The 23,613-nt window shown below is 46.0% G+C and overlaps 1 protein-coding gene across 1 annotated transcript in view; it reads right to left on the reverse strand.

The window, feature by feature from the left end:
• The window catches only part of LOC141080666 (amine oxidase [flavin-containing]-like), a 199,355-nt gene that overhangs the window by 67,148 nt on the left and 108,594 nt on the right, over window positions 1–23,613 (reverse strand). The window contains exons 2-3 of the mRNA XM_073566054.1: window positions 18,520–18,614; window positions 15,251–15,388 (exon numbers count right to left, since the gene is read on the reverse strand). Coding sequence (XP_073422155.1) covers window positions 15,251–15,388; window positions 18,520–18,614 — 233 coding nt within the window. The remainder of the gene's footprint in view (window positions 1–15,250; window positions 15,389–18,519; window positions 18,615–23,613) is intronic.

The following is a 23,613-nucleotide window of genomic DNA, read 5'->3' on the forward strand; positions in this document are numbered from 1 at the left end:
GTATATATGTAGTATGTATGTAGTATGTATGTAGCATGTATGTAGTATGTATGTAGCATGTAGTATGTATGTAGCATGCATGTAGTATATATGTTATGTATGTAGCATGCATGTAGTATGTATGTAGTATGTATGTAGCATGCATGTAGTATGTATGTAGTATATATGTGGTATGTATGTAGTATGTATGTAGCATGCAGTATGTATGTAGCATGCATGTAGTATATATGTAGTATGTATGTAGCATGTAGTATGTATGTAGCATGCATGTAGTATGTATGTAGTATTTTTTTTTTTTTTTTTTTTAACATTTAACACATTAGCCGGATGATGGGACTACTACTGTCCCATCATTAGCTAATGTGTCAATCACTGTCATGGTAGCAGGCATCGCCAGATGGGACTTATAGTCCCATCGGACGATGCTTGCACAGACCCCCGGACATCAGCACAGCCCCCCGGCAGGCCGGCACAGCCCCCCGGCAGGCCGGTACAGACCCCAACAGGGTGCACAGACCACCGGCAGGCCGGCACAGCCCCCCGGCAGGCCGGTACAGACCCCGGGCAGTCCACACAGCCCCCCGGCAGGCCGGCACAGCCCCCCGGCAGGCCGGTACAGACCCCGGGCAGTCCACACAGCCCCCCGGCAGGCCGGCAGAGACCCCCGGAAGGCCCGAAATGACGGCGCATCATGATGCGCACACACCGCGCATCATGATGACGTCAGGCTGTCAATCAACTTTGAACTTCCGATTCCGATGCCGACTTCCGATATTGAAAAAATATCGGAAGTCTGTATCGGAATTCCGATACAGCAAGTATCGGCCGATACCCGATACTTGCGGTATCGGAATGCTCAACACTATCCGGGAGAGCTTCTACTGGGCTGGTACGAGGAAAGCCATTGAAAAGTGGTGCTGGGAGTGTGGACAATGTAACCTGCGCAGAAGGGATCGAAACAGCCAGAGAGCTCCTCTGCAGCCAATAGTAACCAAACAGCCACTCGAGTTGGTAGCCCTGGACCATGTGACGCTGGTCTCAAGCCGGTCAGGCTACATCTATGCTCTTACCATCGTGGACCACTACTCAAGATTCCTGGTAGTTGTGCCTGTCAAAGATCAAACAGCCAGGACAGCAGCCAGAGCGTTCCAACAGCACTTCTGTAGACCACATGGATACCCTGAGCAAGTACTTACAGACCAAGGTCCCACCTTTGAGGCCGAAGTGTTCCAGGAATTCTGTAACTTGTATGGTTGTAAGAAGATCCGGACAACACCATACCTTCCACAGATCGATGGTATGTGTGAAAAGATGAACCAGGTGGTGATCGACCTGCTAAAGACCCTGCCATTGGAGGAGAGGAATCTGTGGCCAGAAAAGTTGCCAGATCTGGTAGACCTCTACAACCACATTCCTGTGAATTGCCCCAACTGTACTCCAGCCTACCTAATGAGAGAGAGGACTGGCAAACTGCCTATTGATTTGGATATGGGAGTCCTTACACCTGAGGTGACGTCACCAGATGCTGACTGGGACACAGAGAGGCAGCAACAGTACTGTAGAGTACAAGAGTGTGTGGAAAAGAGTCTAGCTCAGGTAAGACAAAAACAAGAGAGGAACTAAAATCAGCATGCACCTGCAGTTCCCTTGTCACCAGGAGAACAAGTCCTCAAGAGTAAAAGAAGACTGCATAAATTGGATGACCAATGGGAAGCTGAACCATACACCATTCTACCCTCAAACTTTGACAATACCAAGGTGTGCCTTATTAGTAAAGATGGAGGAGAAACCTCAGCAGCAGTATCAAGGGATCATTTGAAATTATGCCCTGACCAGTTAAGAGAAAGAATGGAAGAACAAAATAACATCCAACCCATGGAAGAAGAAGCAAAAGTCAGCACTGTACTTGGAGAATTCCCTGCAAATTGGACTAAAGTGAATGATTCCATAGTGGTACCAGTGCTGACATTTCCCCAGCTGGTAGTACAAGAAGAAGTGACTCAAGAGAACTCTGAGAATCGGGAAGTTCAGGTAGCAGATGCCATACCAGCAGTGGAGCCGGAGAGTCCTCGCCCTGCCAGTGGTGAATCTGTTATACCCATGGTGAGTCTGAGAGTTCGCAGACAATCTAGTATCCCTGTGCTACGCAGAACCACCAGTGGTGTATCCAGTACATTACACACTACACCGGTAGTTAGCACCAGACAACCAGTGAGGTCCCCAATCACACCAGTGTTACGCAGGTCTACCCGTACTACACAAGGTATACTGTTATGATTGAGTCACCGTAGGAGGCAAAAACAGAAATGCAAGCTAAGTCCAGAAAACCAGAGAGGTTGTCAGCTATCGGATTGCAGACCCCTGAACCTATCAACACAACTAGCAGTAGCCGTGGGGGGTTCCTACGATGCCCTAGACCCCTCGATCACAGCCTGAGGACTAGATAGCCTAAAGACAGAAAGGGAAATCTAAACTGCCCCAGAGCAGACCCCAAAGCAAAAGGCAGCCCCCCACATATAATGACGGTGAAGCAAGAAGAAAGAACACAACACAGACAGAAAGATAGACTGAGCAAAGACGGGGCCCAAGCTAACTAGATAGGAAAGGACAGGAAGGCTGCTGTCTGCAATCCGTGAAAAACCCTATGAAAATAAGAACCAACAGACTGACAGTGAAAAAGGCCCTGAAGACGCTAGGCTTCAAAAAGACTATGTCAGTACTCAGGAATATTCTGAAGTCAGAGCAACCGGCAAAAGGAGATTCAGCTCACCCCAGCAGGGAATGGCAGAATCCAGAAAAGCAAGGCAAACAAAAACAAAACACAAATGCGAAAAGGCAAAGCAGAAAACTTAGCTTTAGAGGAGCAGGAATCAGACTGGTGTCCTAGAAGTCCACAGAGAAATCACCCGCAGGGCAGAAGGGCGTCGGCAGCCTTATATCCAGTCAGTGACTCCACTCAGCCAGTCATCATCATTAGGCTCAGGTGCCTGATAATCAGGCTCATTACCTTCCTTTACCAGAATAGGGAGTTCACCAGACCTCAGTGACGAAGGGGAAAATGAACTCACAACAGTATACCGCCCATCAGATATCGTGTATAGATAAGTAAATGTAAATGTTGAAATTGTATGTACATATGTAACTGTTTTCAAGTTTGTGCCTACAGATAATCTGTAAGTTTCCTTTGAACTTTCCAGTTTTGTTTTCATGGACATTGGACCACAGGACTTGTGTGATCACTAACTTTGTACATAGTTCACCATTTGCCCAGGAATGGACCATGTACATTGATGCTTGGACTTATCATCATAGGACTATTTTTGGAGCTTTTGCTTTTTGTAAATTTTTCCTTTTTCAAATCTTGTAACCTTCATATTGTTTATCTGTTTATATGGTGTTTTATGTTTTTCATCAGCCCAGGAGTGCTGACTTGCACTAGGGGGGATGTGGCGCCCCCAGGAGTATGGTCGCCACAATGGCATTGCCTTCCTCCAGGGAGGGTCATGTCATGCTTGGAAGCAAGGAAGGGTCTCTCTAACAGTTAACCATGATATGCAGCACAGTTCCCATTCCAGGCCAGCAGAGGGAGCACTGAACCAGAATTGGGGGAGTGCTCTCTGAGGGCCAGGAGGGGAAATTAGTTAATTAGTGTGAGGAGGGCAAGGAGTGTAGACGCGTGGAGAGAAGCTGGTGGTTGAGCTGAGGATAGAGAGCTCCCTCCCAGTGATAGCGCATGATCTGGATCCTGGTCTTCACGGTTGTATGGATACTGAAGGTCCTGCAACAGAAACCAGAGGAATAGGAAGCTGTAAATGCTCTATTCCCACCTAAGACTTGGAGGCACAATAGCGATGGGTGAGCCAAGAGAGATAGAGGGCTACAGCTGTCTGCCATACAAGGTAGTTCTAAGAGAAGATAAGAAGGAGGAACTTCAATGTACCTCAAGCCAGCGCTAGGAAGGAGACTACACCACCCATCTGATAGAGAGATCCCTGAGTTGCTTCCAGGCTAGCCTGCTCCTGTGCCATCTGTAACCAGGACCCTGGACTGTGTTTGCCTAGTAAAGGTAAAGAAACTGCACCCTGTTGTGTCCTTGCCTCCTTCCTGCAACATCCTCAGCACTGCTACATCTCTGTGCCAAACACTGCATCTTCTTCCTAACCCTTTGTCTACACTGCCCTGGGACTACAGCCCTGCCTGTGGAGGGCTACAACATCATTGCTGCACTACACCATCTGTCCCAGAGGATCTGCTTGCAGCGTCTGCTTAACACCTCCCTTGCCGAACACCACATGTGGCGTCACGAATCACTTATAAACTTTATTCCCAACTCAACCCCTTTTACATGGGTGCCAAGGGCCACGGACCGGGTCACCGCTGCTGTGACAATCCCCTCTGAGAGACCGGCCCGGTACCGAGTACCCCACATCCCTGGGAGGGCGACCCACAACCATTAATAACCTTATTAATAACCGTCAAAGTGATTAAGTGTCTGAGTTTCTGCGTGTCTGGAGCTCTTTTTTTTATTATTTGTATGTCATTAAAAGGAAAATCATGCTATTCATGCTGTCCAATCTATTGCAGCATGAATCAGAGACTGGCTGCTTGACTGAAGCATGCAAAATTCTTTTCTGGAAGCTCTGACATTGCAGAGAATATATAGTTGGAAGATCCTGGTACATTAGGCAGAGACAAGACTAGTCCAGTGCCACTCCATGTCATCTATGGCACAGACCCTCCGAGAACAACATCTGCAAGTAGTTTGTATGTTCTACTCATGTTTACATGGGGTCCCTTCCACACCACAAAGATTTACTGATTGGGAATTTAGATTGTGGGTCCTAATGGGGACAGTGATGATAATGTCTTTAAAGTGCTGTGGAATACGATGACATTATAAAAGTAAGGCCGGGATCACACATGCGAGAAACTCGGCCAAGTCTCGCATCCTAATACCCGGCAGTAAAGCTGGCATTCGGGAGCGGAGCGTGCGGCCGCATAGAAATACATGCAGCCACACGCTCTGCTCCCGAGTGCTGGTGGCAGTGCCGGGCATTAAGATGCGAGACTCGTCCGAATTTCTCGCATGTGTGATCCCGGCCTAAGCCTAATAAGTTCTGTGTTTTCTCTGAAATGCTAGACTGTTCACAGAACAATGTACCTGGCTGCAATTGTGCAGTCAGTGTCTGATTCAGGTTTTCAGTACCTTGAGCAGCATAAATCATGTGACAGGTTCCCTTTAACATGTCTATCCATCTTGTGATCTCCAGAATTCCATGATTTCTTCTTGGTGTTACAATTCAATGTTGAGGAGTCTATGTTAATGTTTAAATCCTATTATTTTCACAATTTTATTTACCATATTTATCACAATGATACACGTGCAGTAGATATGTATTGAAAATATATATTATTATATATATTATTATTATTATTATTATTATTAACTGTAGCTGTTGAATCAAAATAATTGTATTGAAATATATCTTTACCACCAGATGGGGCTGTGAGTGTTTGCATAAGATTGCAATCTGTTCCTGACATCCACAAAAAGCCCACAGGTTTTTGTTTTATTTTGATCACTCTTTTCCCTTCAGCACTTGTCTGGTGTTTTATTGCTTTGATCTACTTCCCACGTTCTTTCTTATACTTAGTTGCCTCCTTGTCATATTCACCCATTTTAGATATTCTCTTTGCTAAGCCTTAAAAATGCATTTGCAAGAATTACCAGAAAGGTACTGTGCTGCGAAAAGATCAATAATAATACATGAAATATTATGATTAGAGTTGAGCGACTTTTGGTTTTTTAGGGTCGCGTTTCGTTTCGTGAAACCTGACTTTTCCAAAAGTCGGGTCGAGCAAGATCGTCCGATTATAGGGAAAAGTCGGGGTCGTCCCGAAACACGAAACCCAATGTAAGTCAATGGGGAATAAAAGTCGGCAGTGAGAGGAGGACAGGAAACACACCTACAGTGCCCATTTGAATGCCAAAAGCATCAATTCTTCTTTCTTAAGCTTGTCAACCTTAATTAACTTCATAATACAAGTTACGCACTGAAAAATGGGGGTTATTTGGCTACAGACTGTGGGGGGGGAGGGCTGGCTCCAGGTTTTCATGTGCCCTGGGTGAAAGAGCGGCCCTTTAACACATACCACAACTCATCATGCTCCGATACGGCAGAGAAATAGCGGTATAGTACAATGAAAAATACCTCACTTTTTACATCTCATGACGAGGCCCATCTATTTCTCCATACAGAATCATTGATCCCATATAATGTTTGAAACAGTATATGATGAGCTCCACATAATGCTACAGTATATGTTGGTCCCCATGGATGAAGCTCTACTGTCTTATGGGCCCAAATAATGCTCCAAACATAATGGGACCCATTTCTAATGCTCTAGTGTATAATGGGCCCTGTAAATGCTGCTCCAGTGTCTGATGTCCACCTTTGGAATGTTCCAGTGTATGGTGGGCCCCATCTATCATTCTCAGACGGTGTTAGGCCCAGTATGGATTGCATGTGATTGCACAAAGGTGAGAAAGGGTACCGTATCCCCAGATAACATGTATGGATAGTGTACACATTCAAAATATATGTCTATACATCAGGAGGCAGGCTCAGACGGTGTTAGGCCCAGTATGGATTGCACGTGATTGCACAAAGGTTAGAAAGGGTACCGTATCCCCAGATAACATGTATGGATAGAGTACACATTCAAAATATATGTCTCAGGAGGCAGGCTCAGACGGTGTTAGGCCCAGTATGGATTGCACGTGATTGCACAAAGGTTAGAAAGGGTACCGTATCCCCAGATAACATGTATGGATAGAGTACACATTCAAAATATATGTCTCAGGAGGCAGGCTCAGACGGTGTTAGGCCCAGTATGGATTGCACGTGATTGCACAAAGGTTAGAAAGGGTACCGTATCCCCAGATAACATGTATGGATAGAGTACACATTCAAAATATATGTCTCAGGAGGCAGGCTCAGACGGTGTTAGGCCCAGTATGGATTGCACGTGATTGCACAAAGGTTAGAAAGGGTACCGTATCCCCAGATAACATGTATGGATAGCGTACACATTCAAAATATATGTCTCAGGAGGCAGGCTCAGACGGTGTTAGGCCCAGTATGGATTGCACGTGACTGCACAAAGGTTAGAAAGGGTACCGTATCCCCAGATAACATGTATGGATAGCGTACACATTCAAAATATATGTCTTAGGAGGCAGGCTCAGACGGTGTTAGGCCCAGTATGGATTGCACGTGACTGCACAAAGGTTAGAAAGGGTACCGTATCCCCGGATAACATGTATGGATAGCGTACACATTCAAAATATATGTCTCAGGAGGCAGGCTCAGACGGTGTTAGGCCCAGTATGGATTGCACGTGATTGCACAAAGGTTAGAAAGGGTACCGTATCCCCAGATAACATGTATGGATAGCGTACACATTCAAAATATATGTCTCAGGAGGCAGGCTCAGACGGTGTTAGGCCCAGTATGGATTGCACGTGATTGCACAAAGGTTAGAAAGGGTACCGTATCCCCAGATAACATGTATGGATAGCGTACACATTCAAAATATATGTCTCAGGAGGCAGGCTCAGATGGTGTTAGGCCCAGTATGGATTGCACGTGATTGCACAAAGGTTAGAAAGGGTACCGTATCCCCAGATAACATGTATGGATAGCGTACACATTCAAAATATATGTCTCAGGAGGCAGGCTCAGACGGTGTTAGGGCAAGTATGGATTGCACGTGATTGCACAAAGGTTAGAAAGGGTACCGTATCCCCAGATAACATGTATGGATAGCGTACACATTCAAAATATATGTCTCAGGAGGCAGGCTCAGACGGTGTTAGGCCCAGTATGGATTGCACGTTATTGCACAAAGGTTAGAAAGGGTACCGTATCCCCAGATAACATGTATGGATAGCGTACACATTCAAAATATATGTCTCAGGAGGCAGGCTCAGACGGTGTTAGGCCCAGTATGGATTGCACGTGATTGCACAAAGGTTAGAAAGGGTACCGTATCCCCAGATAACATGTATGGATAGCGTACACATTCAAAATATATGTCTCAGGAGGCAGGCTCAGACGGTGTTAGGCCCAGTATGGATTGCACGTGATTGCACAAAGGTTAGAAAGGGTACCGTATCCCCAGATAACATGTATGGATAGCGTACACATTCAAAATATATGTCTCAGGAGGCAGGCTCAGACGGTGTTAGGCCCAGTATGGATTGCACGTGATTGCACAAAGGTTAGAAAGGGTACCGTATCCCCAGATAACATGTATGGATAGCGTACACATTCAAAATATATGTCTCAGGAGGCAGGCTCAGATGGTGTTAGGCCCAGTATGGATTGCACGTGATTGCACAAAGGTTAGAAAGGGTCCCTTTTCCCCGGATAACATGTATGGATAGCGTACACATTCAAAATATATGTCTATACATCAGGAGGCAGGCTCAGACGGTGTCAGGCACAGTATTGATTTGACGGCCCAGATTACACAGCGGAGGAGCTGGGAGAGGTAAAGATTGCAAATGCTGGGGCCCTGCCAAAGCAAGGGGGGCCCACTCGTGGGCGTCGGTACTGGCACTGGGCCCCTCATAGTACAGCGGTGTGTCTGACGGCGGGTGTGCACCACCACCGTCAGAGACACTTGATTGCACTATGAGGGACCCTGTGCCAGTGCCCGCGCCCAAGAGTCGGCCTACCCACCTGTCCAGGGCAACGGCACTCGCACGGTGTCGTGCGCTAGGTGGTGACCCCGGCCATGGGGGGGGAGGCAGCACAGTTAGGGAGTTTTAGAAAGTTGCATATGTTGATGTTGGACATTCAGCTGATGCAAAAGGCGAAATAGGTGAAGTACCAGGAAGAGGTGGACCAAAGCAAGCCATTTTTCTGTCACCCTATGTGTCATCAAGGGAAGGTGGGACAAAATCCTTGGAAACCCATGCGTGGTTCATTTTAATGAAGGTTAGATCATCCACATTTTGGGTTGACAGACGGGTCCTTTTTTCTGTCAGGATTGATCCAGCTGCACTGAAGACTCTTTCCGATAGCACACTTGCAGCTGGGCAAGCGAGCTCCTGTAAGGCATATTGGGCCAATTCAGGCCAGGTGTCCAGTTTAGCGGCCCAATAGTCAAAGGGGAATGACCTGTGTGGGAGAACATCGATATGGGAGGAAAAGTAGTTTGTAACCATAGTTGACAACTGCTGTCTCCTGTCACTTTCCATCGATGCAGTATTACCAGTTGTGTGAGCGGTATTTGAAAAATCAGTCCACAACATTGTCATGAAACCCCTGTCTCCAACGCCACTTCTGCTGTGTGCACCACGAACACCTCTGCCAAGCTGCCCCCGGCCCGTACGGCTCGTGTGAGAACCATCACCGCTGCTGTGTGCTGGGAATGCCTCAAGCAACCGATTTACCAGAGTTGCTTGTTTATTAGCCAATATTAGGTCAAGGTTCTCCTGTGGCATGATGTTTTGTAATTTGCCTTTATAGCGTGGATCCAGGATGCTGGCCAACCAGTAGTCGTCATCGTTCATCATTTTGGCAATGCGGGGGTCCCTTTTTAGGATCCGCAAGGCATAATCTGACATGTTGGCCAATGTTCCCGGTGTCAATGATGCACTGCGAGTGCTGGGTGGAGGAGCACTTTCTGGCAAATCCACATCCCTCCAGTCACGCACAAACCCTGTACCAGACCTTGCCACGCCAACATTTTCACTTGCCCCACGAGATGCATCCTCCTCCCCTAGGTAATCATCCCCATCATCATCCTCCTCCTCCTCTTCTTCCTCCACCTCGTCCAGGAGAGGTCCATGAGAAGACAATGGCTGAATGTCATCAAGGATTCCCTCCTCCTCTTCCTCCTCATCAACATTGGCTGCAGACGCCTGCTCCTTAAGGTGCGTCAAAGTTTGCATGAGCAGACGCATAAGTGGGATGCTCATGCTTAGGATGGCGTCGTCTGCGTTTACCAGCCGTGTGCATTCCTCAAAACACTGAAGGACTTTACAAAGGTCTTTCAGCTTCGACCACTGCACACCTGTCAACTCCATGTCTGCTCTCAAAGTGCCTGGCCGTGTATCCTCCCACAAATGCATTATGGCCTGCCTCTGCTCGCACAGCCGCTCCACCATGTGCAGGGTGGAGTTCCACCTTGTTGCAATGTCGATAATGAGGCGGTGGTTGGGAAGGTGGAGCAATCGCTGCAGCTTCTGCATACGAACGGAGTGTACAGTCGACCGGCGGATGTGCGCGCACAGTCTTCGCACCTTCTGGAGCAGGGCTGTTAACTCCGGATAATTTTTGAGGAAGCACTGCACCACCAGGTTCAAGGTGTGAGCCAAGCAAGGTATGTGGCTGAGTTTTGAAAGGGCTATGGCTGCCACAAAATTACGGCGGTTATCACTAACTACCTTGCCTGCCTCAAGATGTACACTGCCCAGCCATGACTCAGTTTGTCGCTTCAAGTACTCGGCCAGCACCTCGGCGGTGTGTCTGTCGCCCAAACACATCATCTGCAACACAGCCTGCTGACGCTTTCCACTAGCTGCTCGATAGGGGGACACATCGTGTGCAACAGTGGCAACTGCAGATGGAGTGCTCGTACGACTGCGCTCTGTGGACGAGCTTTCGCTTCTGGAGGAGGAGGAGGAGGGTCGAACGCCTACAGCCAACTGTTTCCTATACCGTGGGCTAGGCAGCACTGTCCCACCACCGCTGTCCCCTGTGGACCCTGCATCCACCACATTAACCCAGTGCGCAGTGATGGACACGTAACGGCCCTGGCCATGCCGACTGGACCATGCATCAGTTGTGAGGTGCACCTTTCAGCTCACTGACTGCTTGAGTGCATGGACAATGCGGTCTTTCACATGATGGTGGAGGGCTGGGATGGCTTTGCGAGAGAAGAAGTGGCGACTGGGTAGGTCATAGCGTGGTACTGCATAGGCCATGAGTTCGCGGAAAGCTGTGCTTTCCACCAACCGAAAGGGCATCATCTCAAACGAGATTAGTTTGGCAATGTGGGCGTTCAAACCCAGTGTACGCGGATGAGAGACTGAGTACTTTCTTGACCTACTCATAGTGTCTGGGAGGGTGAGCTGGACTTGAGAGCTGCATATGGTGGAAGTAGCGGTGGACAGGGCGGACTGAGAGAGGGTTGATGATGGTGATGGAGTTGGTGTTCTTTCTGATGGCCTAGAATCAGTCTTTCGTTGATATAACAGTGGGATTCCCTGACTGCTGTGGTCTTGCAACGACACCTCAACATTTGCTGCTGTGCTAACCGGTGGGCTTACAGTGGGGGAAACAATGTAGCATTGCTGACTACCTTCGTTGTGATCAGTTGCACATGTGGCACTTGAGGTTTGGTGTTGTGTCCACGCTTGCAAGTGCATGCTGGTTAAATGTCTAAGCATGCAACTGGTATTCAAATTTTTCAGATTTTTCCCTCGGCTAAAGGTCTTTGCGCACTTCTTACAGATAACCTTGGCCTGATCATGAGGATTTTGGTCAAAAAAGTGCCACACTACACTCTTCCTACTTTGGCAGACATTTTGCGGCCTAGCACGCTGTGATCTTTTGACCCTCTGGACAAGCTGTCCAGCAACTCTTTTGATGTTTGGAACCTGTCTTTGGAGTGCTCCGGGCCTGCCAGATAACAGCTGTTGCGATGTCGATGTCTGCTGTGGATGCTCCTCATCTGAGCTATTGGAAGCAGCACCCTCTTCCCCCAATGGATGCCAATCTGGGTCAACAACTGGGTCATCCATCACCTCCTCTTCTATGTCATGTGCACCTTCCTCTGTGTCACCGTGTATGGTGGTATAGTGTGCGGGAAGGGGCACCTGAGTCTCATCAGGGTCAGAATCTGGCTCTGTACACTGCGAGGACAATGTAGTGCTCTGAGTGAATGTACCAGCAGAATCATCCATCAGCGGCTGTGCATCAGTGCACTCCATGTCAGATTCATCTTGGCCTGGGTAATTCACCATTTCACTTAATAATCCAGGCATGGTATGTGTAAACAGCTCCATGGAGTAATCAGTAGTATGGCCTGCGTCATCCTTCAATCTTGGTTGGGGTGAAGGACACAAGGAAAGGTGTGGTTCATGAACATGAGCCTCCAATGACGACTCAGTGCTTTTACTTTTTACAACTGAAGAAGAGGAGGCGATAGAGCTGGAGGCTGAGTCAGCAATGTAAGACAAAACTTTTTCCTGATGCTCTGGCTTTAAAAGCGGTTTGCCAACTCCTAGAAAACTAAGCGTTCGAGGCCTTATGTAGCCAGACGATGACGCAGGGTCAGCACCTCCTGCATTCGGTCCTATTTTGCTCTTGCCACTACCATCAGATCCACCACCACCACCATCATTACCAGCTGCCAACCCCTGCCCAATTCCACGGCCTCTTCCACCAGCCTTCTTCATTTTTGGTAGAAATGTAGACAAAATCCAACAAACTATATAGTAATGTAAAACAAGGTACAAGGTGTCTATAGGACAGGGGAGATTTTGAATTTCTGCAGACACTTGTGGACACTGGACACTTTTGGATTGTGTGAGGCCCACTGATATCTGAGCGCTATGTGACAGGCTCGATGGCACAGCTGTGACCAAAGTGACTAGAGGATAAGGGAGATTTTGAATCTCTGCACACACTTTTGGACACTGGACACTTTTGGATTGTGTGAGGCCCACTGATATCTGAGCGCTATGTCACAGGCTCGATGGCACAGCTGTGACAGAAGTGACTAGAGGATAAGGGAGATTTTGAATCTCTGCACACACTTTTGGACACTGGACACTTTTGGATTGTGTGAGGCCCACTGATATCTGAGCGCTATGTGACAGGCTCGATGGCACAGCTGTGACCAAAGTGACTAGAGGATAAGGGAGATTTTGAATCTCTGCACACACTTTTGGACACTGGACACTTTTGGATTGTGTGAGGCCCACTGATATCTGAGTGCTATGTCACAGGCTCGATGGCACAGCTGTGACCAAAGTGACTAGAGGATAAGGGAGATTTTGAATCTCTGCACACACTTTTGGACACTGGACACTTTTGGATTGTGTGAGGCCCACTGGTATCTGAGCGCTATGTGACAGACTCGATGGCACAGCTGTGACCAAAGTGACTAGAGGATAAGGGAGATTTTGAATCTCTGCATACACTTTTGGACACTGGACACTTTTGGATTGTGTGAGGCCCACTGATATCTGAGCGCTATGTGACAGTCTCGATGGCACAGCTGTGACCAAAGTGACTAGAGGATAAGGGAGATTTTGAATCTCTGCACACACTTTTGGACACTGGACACTTTTGGATTGTGTGAGACCCACTGATATCTGAGCGCTATGTGACAGGCTCGATGGCACAGCTGTGACCAAAGTGACTAGAGGATAAGGGAGATTTTGAATCTCTGCACACACTTTTGGACACTGGACACTTTTGGATTGTGTGAGGCCCACTGATATCTGAGCGCTATGTCACAGGCTCGATGGCACAGCTGTGACCAAAGTGACTAGAGGATAAGGGAGATTTTGAATCTCTGCACACACTTTTGGACACTGGACACTTTTGGATTGTGTGAGGCCCACTGATATCTGAGCGCTATGTGACAGGCTCGATGGCACAGCTGTGACCAAAGTGACTAGAGGATAAGGGAGATTTTGAATCTCTGCACACACTTTTGGACACTTTAGGATTGTGTGAGGCCCACTGATATCTGAGCGCTATGTCACAGGCTCGATGGCACAGCTGTGACCAAAGTGACTAGAGGATAAGGGAGATTTTGAATCTCTGCACACACTTTTGGACACTGGATGGACACTTTTGGATTGTGTGAGGCCCACTGATATCTGAGCGCTATGTGACAGGCTCGATGGCACAGCTGTGACAGAAGTGACTAGAGGATAAGGGAGATTTTGAATCTCTGCACACACTTTTGGACACTGGACACTTTTGGATTGTGTGAGGCCCACTGATATCTGAGCGCTATGTGACAGGCTCGATGGCACAGCTGTGACCAAAGTGACTAGAGGATAAGGGAGATTTTGAATCTCTGCACACACTTTTGGACACTGGATGGACACTTTTGGATTGTGTGAGGCCCACTGATATCTGAGCGCTATGTGACAGGCTCGATGGCACAGCTGTGACCAAAGTGACTAGAGGATAAGGGAGATTTTGAATCTCTGCACACACTTTTGGACACTGGACACTTTTGGATTGTGTGAGGCCCAATGAATATCTGAGCGCTATGTGACAGGCTCGATGGCACAGCTGTGACAAAAGTGACTAGAGGATAAAGGAGATTGGATTGCTTTTAAAAAAGCAGTTTGCGGAGCAGTGGGTAAACAGCAATGCAGGAATGTCAGGAAGCCTTAGAAGGCAGCCCAACAACCAACACCACTGATACACCACTATATAGCCTCCCCTTGCACTGCACACACAGTGACTGGTGTGTTGTGCAGGCCAAATTGCTAGCAGCAGAAGCAGTTTTTTTTTCTTCTCAGCAGGACAAAAAAAAAAAATTGGGATTGCTTTTAAAAAAGCTGTTTGCGGAGCAGTGGGTAAACAGCAATGCAGGAATGTCAGGAAGCCTTAGAAGGCAGCCCAACAACCAACACCACTGATACACCACGATATAGCCTCCCCTTGCACTGCACACACAGTGACTGGTGTGTTGTGCAGACCAAATCGCTAGCAGCAGAAGCAGTTTTTTTGTCTACTTCCCTGCCTAATGCTCTCCCTACAGAATCAGCAGCAACCTCTCCCTATACTAAGATCGGCAGAAGTAAGATGGCGGTCGGCGTGCACGCCCTTTTATACCCCCTGTGACGCCCACCAAAGCAAGCCAATCACTTGCATGCCCTTCTGAAAGATGGTGGTGACCCGTGCCTATGTCATCACGTTGCCCACAGTGTCCGTGGATCCTGATTGGCTGAAAAAGAGCGCAAAACAAACTTTTGAAATGCGACTTTGGCGCGCAAGTCGCCGACCTCGTGGCCGACCTCATCCTAGGGTCGGGTTTCGTTTCATGAAACCGACTTTGCCAAACCTAACAAACAGGCAATCCCTGCATGTGCTGCAGCAGTCAAATAGCCATGATACTTGATTAGGACACGAGTGTGTCGGATAATACCTTATCCGAGCATATTACCTACAATTACATTCCACAGTGTAAATATTACTCTTACCTTGACATAATGAAGGAGTTGTTGCTCTTCATTTACTTTATACGTCTCCACTCCAAGTTCTTTTGCGACTCTTATGATTCTGTTCTGAGTGGGTCCGATATAAGCACCACCGAGATCCACATATTTTGTTTTGCTGTTCTGATATGAAAACAAGTAAAAAGATAATTCATGGATGGTACCTTTATAAAATCTGTTATAATGCAAAAGAGCTGGAACTAGGGTGTAAATACGAGGGTTGCTCATTAAAGATTTCCCCTGACCCACTTCTATTTATCACAGGACGCTGAAACGGAACATGTGTAATGATACAAGTTTCTATAAGTTACGTGCCAATTTGCAACTCAGAACTGTTACAGTCTTGATTTTACAGGTGATAAAGTGGTGTGAGGTTTAAGTGGAATACAGAGCAGTCATCCAATTCCTTTACACCAAAGAGGACGTTTGATGAGATGAAAGAGGTTTATGGTGATGATTCCCTATCATACGATGTTGTCAACCACTGGCATCATCAATTCAAATGTGGTCAGACTTCGGTGCAAACAGCTCCAATTCCAGGGCGACCCCACTCTGCTATTGATGAACATATCCAACAAGTGGAGGTGGCGCAGCCATTCGCCACCTAGCCCAAAATGTCAAGACTAGTGTGGATTTCAAGGAAAAAATCATCCAAGACCATCTTTACATGCAAAAGGTATCCGCTCACTGGGTTCTCTGGCTGCTTACACCTTTCCAGAAGCAGGAACAAGTCAAATGCTCTCAGGCTCTATTGATGATGTGCCAGGGAAACCAGGAGGACTTTTTCAACAGACTGATCACACAGGATGAAAGCTGGGTCCATCACTATGATCCTGAGACTAAAGTCCAGTTGAAGCAATGGAAGCACCATGACTCACGGCCTCCAATAAAGGCAAGTGCCCAACCCTGGGCAGGCAAGGTAATGTTCACAGTATTTTGGGACCAGAACAGAGTAGTATTGATGGATTTCCTAGCAAAGGGTACCATGATCACTGGGGCATACTATGCTTCACCGCTGCGGATATTACAGGAGGCTGTCAAAACCAAGAGATGTGGCATGTCCGCCTTCTGCAAGACAATGCACCAGTTCACAACTCACATGTTGCCCAAATGGAAGCATGTGGCTTTGAAATTCTACCACATCCCCCTTAATCACCCAACCTCACACCATCCGACTTCCACCTCTTTCCAACAATGAAGTTATTTTTGAAGGGCAAGCATTTTCCAGATGATGAGACTCTGATTTCCGAAGCTACAATGTGGCTTTTGGAGCAACCTGTCGACTTCTACAAGCGAGGTGTTTTCAGTTACTTAAAGAGATGGGAGAAATGTGTGTGCCTGAGTACTCAGTGTGCATCCACGCACCTCAAATGCATTTCTAGGTTACATTGCATGTGACGTCAAAGCTTAGCACATTGGATTACTATAAAACAGGTATCATTTTTACTGTTGTTCTACAACGCATACAGCCAAATGACTAGTTTCTTTTTTTGCATTTTAAAATGACCAAGAAACGCGATTATTCAGATTCTTAGTAAAAATTACGGTAATACTAAACTTACATAGATTTATTTTCAGTGACAGAAAAAAATCCATAAATTTATAAATAAAAATTTGGTTTGTTTTACCATTTTCCAAGATCTGTTTTGTTTTTATTATATAATTCATGGAGCTGTATCATGTTTTTTTTTTTGCATGGTGAGCTGATGATTTTATTAATATAAATGTATGGGCTTTTTATTGCATTTTTTAGGATGGTGTGATGATAAATAAAAGTTCAAAATGCAATTTTAGCATTTCAAGTATTTTTTTTTCTTTTTACAGCATTTACTGCAAGGGTTCATTTGCTTTTTCTTATTTATTTATTTTTAATGGCGTAAGGAAAGTGATTTGAATTTTTATATATATTTTAGTTTTTTTAATATTTTTTAAAACTTATTTTATCTTTTAGTGAGACTAGAACCTCTAATTGTCTGATCACTTATTGCACATATACTGCAATATCACAGTATTACAGTAGATAATACGAATCACAGTCAGCCTGTGGCTGAGTTTCATAGGAAAGCCAAAATATGTGTGCAGTGTGTGTGCAAGTGTGTGCATTGATCACAGCTGATAGATTGACAGCGTCATCTGGTTAACAGCAGTTCCAACAGTTTCTCTGCTAGCTAAATAGACTGTAACAAGAATGTAACATAGCCTTGCTCTACTTTATATGGTGCAGGCTCAGCTCTTGAGCCTGTTTCATACACGAATGTCACTTCCCTGAGAGACACCTCTGACTGCCCAGCAGGTGTTATCTGAGCAAGATCGAGTGCTAATTGAGTATTTTCGGTGTGCCCTAATATTATGTTCAAGTCCTGTGGCGGCATGTCTCACAGCTGTTCAACTTTTCTAACAAACAGAAAGCTACTGTGACTAGAAGATAGTATTAGAGCATACCAAAGATACTCTATTAGCACTTGAGCATGCTCGGATAACACCTTGTCCGAGCATGTTCAATCATTATAAAACAGTATTCCACTGGAGAACCCAATTAATAAATCCATCCGCTTTGTCGTTATTTATATCAAGTGTTCTGCCCTCTTAATAGGGCAAAGAATGTTTTATTATTGTTGGGTTAATTATAGCACCATCTAGAGGTGGCTGAATTTATAGCAGTGTCTTCAATAGCATTATAAAGCCTGTGACTTTAACAGAAGCAATGCACTTTGGGATTAAAGCAGTGCTTTGTGGGAAGGAAGCAATGTATTTTGGGATGAAGAAGGGCCATTTTGCTTCTGTGAATCTCATAGGATGCACATGTTATTTTGTCCTCCTGTGTAACCCTTATTTTTCCTGAAACTTCTCTACTTGAGTCACTACCCGGATAAAGCATATCTGGTAAGCTTAATTTTCTTGCAATGCAGTGATTCAGAGGTGTTATTTACTGTGTAGCAGCCAAGAGATGTCACTAACCGTTTAGTTGCCAGTTCTCAGTAAATGTAATCATAAACTAATGTATTCCTATGTATTCCTGCATCTCAATGTACACTTCTGTGATTGTGTTAGCTATGATCATCTGCCCAATACTTATGCATGTTATTTGTATTCCTTGTAGTTTTACCGAGCATGTTCTATACTCTTCACAAATAAACAAGTTAGACTACAGAGAACGGTCTGCTTATTTTGGAAGACAGAGCTGTGGTTTATACTGTATGCTGGATTGCACATCGTGTAAGTGTGCCTGAAGGCAGAATATCAAGTAATCTTACCTTTACAGTGAATGTTCGTCCTCCTACCCGGTCACGAGCTTCAAGCACAACTACACTCAGACCTGAGTCTACAAGCACTTTAGCTGCCGAGAGACCTAGGAAAGAAAAAAAACCCATCATACATAGCATTCTTAGACATATTTATATGAGTTATGGGATAATGAATAGGGTTTATTGCTATTTAAATGCATTTGCTATTTTTTGAAAATTTTAACTCAGTGTGGGTAACAGGGAAACATTTGGTCAGGGGCATGAGTACAGGAGAGTACAAAAGAAGGTTGATTACATATTAAAGGGGACCTGTCACTTGATTATTGCTGCCTAAACAACGGGCAGCATGAATCAGAGTCTGCTTGTATGATTGCATCCAGGTATATTTTAGTTCTCTGAAATTCTTTTAAATTATAGTTTGAAGAGCAAGCTGGAGACCATTGGCAGAGAATTAGACTAGACCCTCAGTTGGCTTCTCCCCACCATGGTCCACGTGATTGACAGGTCTCTTATGTGTGTACTTAGAGAGAGGCCTATTAATCACCTGGAGCAGTGCTGGGCTCTGCAAACTATATTTTCTCTAAAAAGCTAGAGCATAAGGCCGGCGTCACACTAGAGAGGAATACGGACTAGTGAGAGGCGTTAAAAAAACGCATTGCCCACGGACCAATGATTCTCTATGGGGTAGCTCCCATCAGCCGTATTTTTCTCTCGTATTTTCTACGGTCCGTGCCAATCACAGCATGCTGCGATTGTCAGTGTATTATGACTGTAGTACGCCAATGCAAGTCTATGGGTGCGCAAAAAAAATCGCATTACACACGGACCACCCATGTGACTGGCGAGAAATACGCAAGACTTTTCCTGGTCACAGGAAATGGGCCAATCCATCATCAGGAAGCTTAGACATGCAAATTAGCTCAAAAAGCCCTCCAGACATCCAGGAAGTACTCTTCCACGGAGTACAGCATCATGGCACCCTACCAGAATCTGAATGTGGAGCTGCTAATTGCTCTTGTACATGATCACCCGGAATTATGAGACCAACGGGATGCACATTATGCCGACCGGGCAAGAAAGGAGGCTGCATGGAGGCGCATGTGTCGCAAAATGTTCCCTGATTTTGGTGATCGGCCACGTGAGGAGCAGCAGCACATAAGTACGTACACATAAATTATGTATGTCAAATTACCTGCCATCCCAAAAAAAATTAACAAGTAGGCTCCCAAACATTCTGTGCTTCTGATATTGGGCTCTTGTGGCTTGTAAATTATTTTTGGACCCACTGTTTGACCCTGAGAGAATGTTACCCTGTCCCCAAGCTCCTCATAATGCCTAGCAAAAACAGTTTAAAGAGTTGCTAATTGCCACATGAGCTACAGTGACCCTGTGCATCTGGCCTGGTTGCACTAATGCTATATGCCACCCTGGGTAGAACTCACACCCTAGTAGGCCACATGACTTGGATACTAGTTCAAAAACTTGTTTTCGGCAAATTGTAAGTTTTCATTCTTTTATGTCACATTACAGTCGAAGATGTGATGAGATGCTGGCGCAGCATCCATGACCAGTATCGCCGTGAGCACCAGCAGCAGGCAAGAAGTGGTTCAGGGGCCCACACAAAGCGGAAATATGTTTATTTCGATCGCCTCTCGTTCCTCGTTCCAATTATGGATCTCTGACCGTAAGTATAACAAAACCATCACAATGCTTTATAGGGCCCGATCAAAAATGTCCTTTTTCTACATTTTATATTTAATCACAGAACTCAGTCTAACATCACTGAAAGGGAGACAGGGTCTGAATCAGAGGCCATCATCGATTCTGTAGGTGGAGGGGTTGAGGTGTCTGACCCATCTTGTGATCTTCCAAGGAGCCAGGCCAAAGTCACTTCTCCGACTCGACCTGATCCTGCCCTAGAACCTGGGCCGCCATCAGAAACACCACCACCAGGAACAGAGCAACAACAAGGACCATCAGCTGCATCACCACACGACATCCAGGATGAACAGGGCAACAGCAGCAGCCCAATTGTTCGGCTAGAGGGCTCCCCCCAGCCTGCTGTGCCATCCAGGTGACGTAGACGAAGGCGCCATATCCCTGCCACTGATACCACAACCAATGTGGATACAGAGGACCAAAATTCTCGTAACAGAGTTGCCACTGATGATGGGGTGGAGGAGTACTCACGCAGCCTTGCCCATTATCTTCGTTCCCTTCCCCGTGAGGTGCGGCTACGTGTGCGAGGATCCATTCAGATCCTAATTGACGCAAGCACACCCCCCAATACCCCTTATGAGCTGTTTGAGTTTCTGGAGAGGTGGCAGCTGTCACCCAGGAATCTCATGCGTCTTAACCCACACCCCAAAGTGCTTGCTCAATCAGGGTCTGAGGATCCTCCTACACGTGGGCTTACACCTCACACCCTTCCCCCCCTACCCAACATTGGCAACATCATTCCAAAATGTCAGGGTATAACCCAGCACACCAATATGGCCACTTGTTCCCAGCCAATGTTGGAGGCTGGTCCCAATCTGGTTGGGGATGACATGGCCATCTTGGTGGTTTTGACTCACGGCCCTACCAGCCTCAACAGGAGAGTCGTCTCCAATATAGTGCCCAGTATCTACCTCAAGCCCATGTGCCAGCCCACTACCTCCATCATGGGCAAGAGTATGCGCCCACACAGGCCGAGGGCCAAGGTGGCCACACTAGCCATCAGGCAACACAGGCTGGGCTGCCGCCTTCTCCCCTCCTACATACTACAATTTATAACTTTGCGTGTGTTTTTGTGGTTAAATGCTGCATTGTAACATTATAAAAATTTGTTTGTGTTCTAAGGCCAATTCTGGCCATTTTGCTAAATAACAAAAGGCTTCACAAGGGCTTTAAAAAAAGGATACATAAAAAGTTTTAACTTTCAATTGTTGTTGTCTTTATCAAATGATACACTTACATCACGACATGCTGCCATATGCTTACACATTGATTTATAAATAGAGAAAAGACATAAGGGGTTGTAATATATATAGTTTCCCAAAGCCCAAAAACAAACATTTACAACATAGACACAGCATGCTCTTGCCAAGAAGGTTCCCCCTCAGGTGACATAAAGTAATTTGTGAAAATGTCACGCACTTTGAGCCCAGAGAGCAGTCTACGTTGAGGGTTGATAGGTGGTCTCGCCCTACGTACATTGTCTGACCCACGCACAACACCAGCAGAGGAGGAACAATCATGTATCCTGGTGAAGTTATGGCCAACGCCACATGCTTTAATTACTTCATTTACATTTTGTTCACTCAGCTGAATGGCAGACTGGAGGACCCGCCATTTGGCCCAATGAATGCCAAAGGAACACTCCACCAGTCACCGAGCATGTGATAGACACAAGTTACAAATTCAGCGCCGGTGGTCCAGGTTGCACCGGGGATATGGCCTCAAGACATTGCGCGTTAACTGAAACGCCTCATCTGCCACAAGGAAATAAGGGACTGATTCTTGAGTGGATCCTGGTAGCTGGCGTGGTGGTGGTAGATCCAACTGGTTGGTGCGTAGCCGCTGACCCATAATGGAAGTATTGAAGACTCTAGAGTCTCCCATCCTTCCATAGGCCCCAAAGTCAACAATTATAAGCTTGTATTGAGGGTCGGCCAGAGCCAACAATACAGCAGAAAAGTATTGTTTATAATTGAAGAATTGTGAGCCACAGTTCGGCAGCTTACGCACCCGGATATGTTTGCCATCAGGGCCCCAATACAATTAGGAAACTGGCATTCCTCCTCAAAGTCCCTTGATATCCTCAACCAGTCTTCCATCCTGGGCTGGGGCATGACGAGCTGATGTAGTCTTGACAATATTTGACTACATGTCGACCTGACTACGCCAGAAATGTAAGATCTTCCAATGAGAAACTCATGGTGGAGGGCAGCATAAGACAGGCCAGTGGACAGGAAGCTGAAGAACAACAGAAATGGAACATTTTAGAGTGCACAAATTAACAAAACACCAGGTACATACATACCAAACTTGTTAGTGATTCATATCTACTAACACACATATATTTGGTCGCACAATCACTACGTGATATTCAGTACATATTATTACACATAACATTCTGGTCTGTAAGTTTATATATCTGGAATAAGATGAGGCATTAAACTTAGGACAAAATAAAAAACATACTTTGGGCAACACATCATGAACATAGAGAATGTGGTTGTGTAGTACATACCGTAATGTGAGTAGAAGTCGCTCCTCTGCAGATATAGCTTTGCGCATCCTTGTGTCCTGAAAGGTTATCCCAGGGCGCACTGTCTCCAAGAGTAGATCAAATGTTGCAAGGCTCATGCGACAGTATTTGTAACATTTTTCCAGATGATCCCGCAGAGAAGAATAGAGGGGATGAAAATGATCTCTTGTGAGTCATTGCCTCAAAAGTGGATGGACCCACATGCGTCTCCTCCTCCTCGGATCCACAATCAGTGAGTATGGCTGGCCAAAGCGCCTGGACAAAACCCAGTTGAAGAGAACATGGTCTGTTGTTGTGAACTGAAGTGTGTCAGACATGTTTGCTAACAACCAGCAAGCCACCCACACAAGCAGAGCACCAAAATGGTCAGATTGGAGGCTGCCACCTGATGTTGAGGCAATAAATTGGGTTGGTGCTGATGATTTAAATTATGTGCAGGCCTCAAAACCGTTAAATGTCCATTTTGCAAGGTTGCGAGAAAAAAACGGTACACGGATGCCATACGGATTACATATGGATGCTTACATGAGAAAAATACGCGGCCACACCCTGACAACGGATGACATACGGAGCACTATTTAGGGACCATTTATGCGTATTACGGACGTAAAATACGGTCCGTATTTTTCTACCTTGTGTGTGACTCCAGCCTTACGGAAAAAAACATACCAGGTCGCAATGGTGCAGCCGCCAGGCTCTGATTCATGCTGCCTATGGTTCGGGCCACATGAACAGAAAGAAAGAAACTGCTCCAAAAAGGTAAATGTGGATGGCAAGATTCATGTTATGAATATCATTACTGCCCCCCCAAAAAACAGCGTTACTTTGGTTTTAGATGCATGAGATTAAGA

Source organism: Dendrobates tinctorius, unplaced genomic scaffold (assembly GCF_039654945.1).
Source record: "Dendrobates tinctorius isolate UK_male_01 unplaced genomic scaffold, ASM3965494v1 ptg000016l, whole genome shotgun sequence".
In the NCBI taxonomy this organism is placed as follows: Eukaryota; Metazoa; Chordata; class Amphibia; order Anura; family Dendrobatidae; genus Dendrobates; species Dendrobates tinctorius.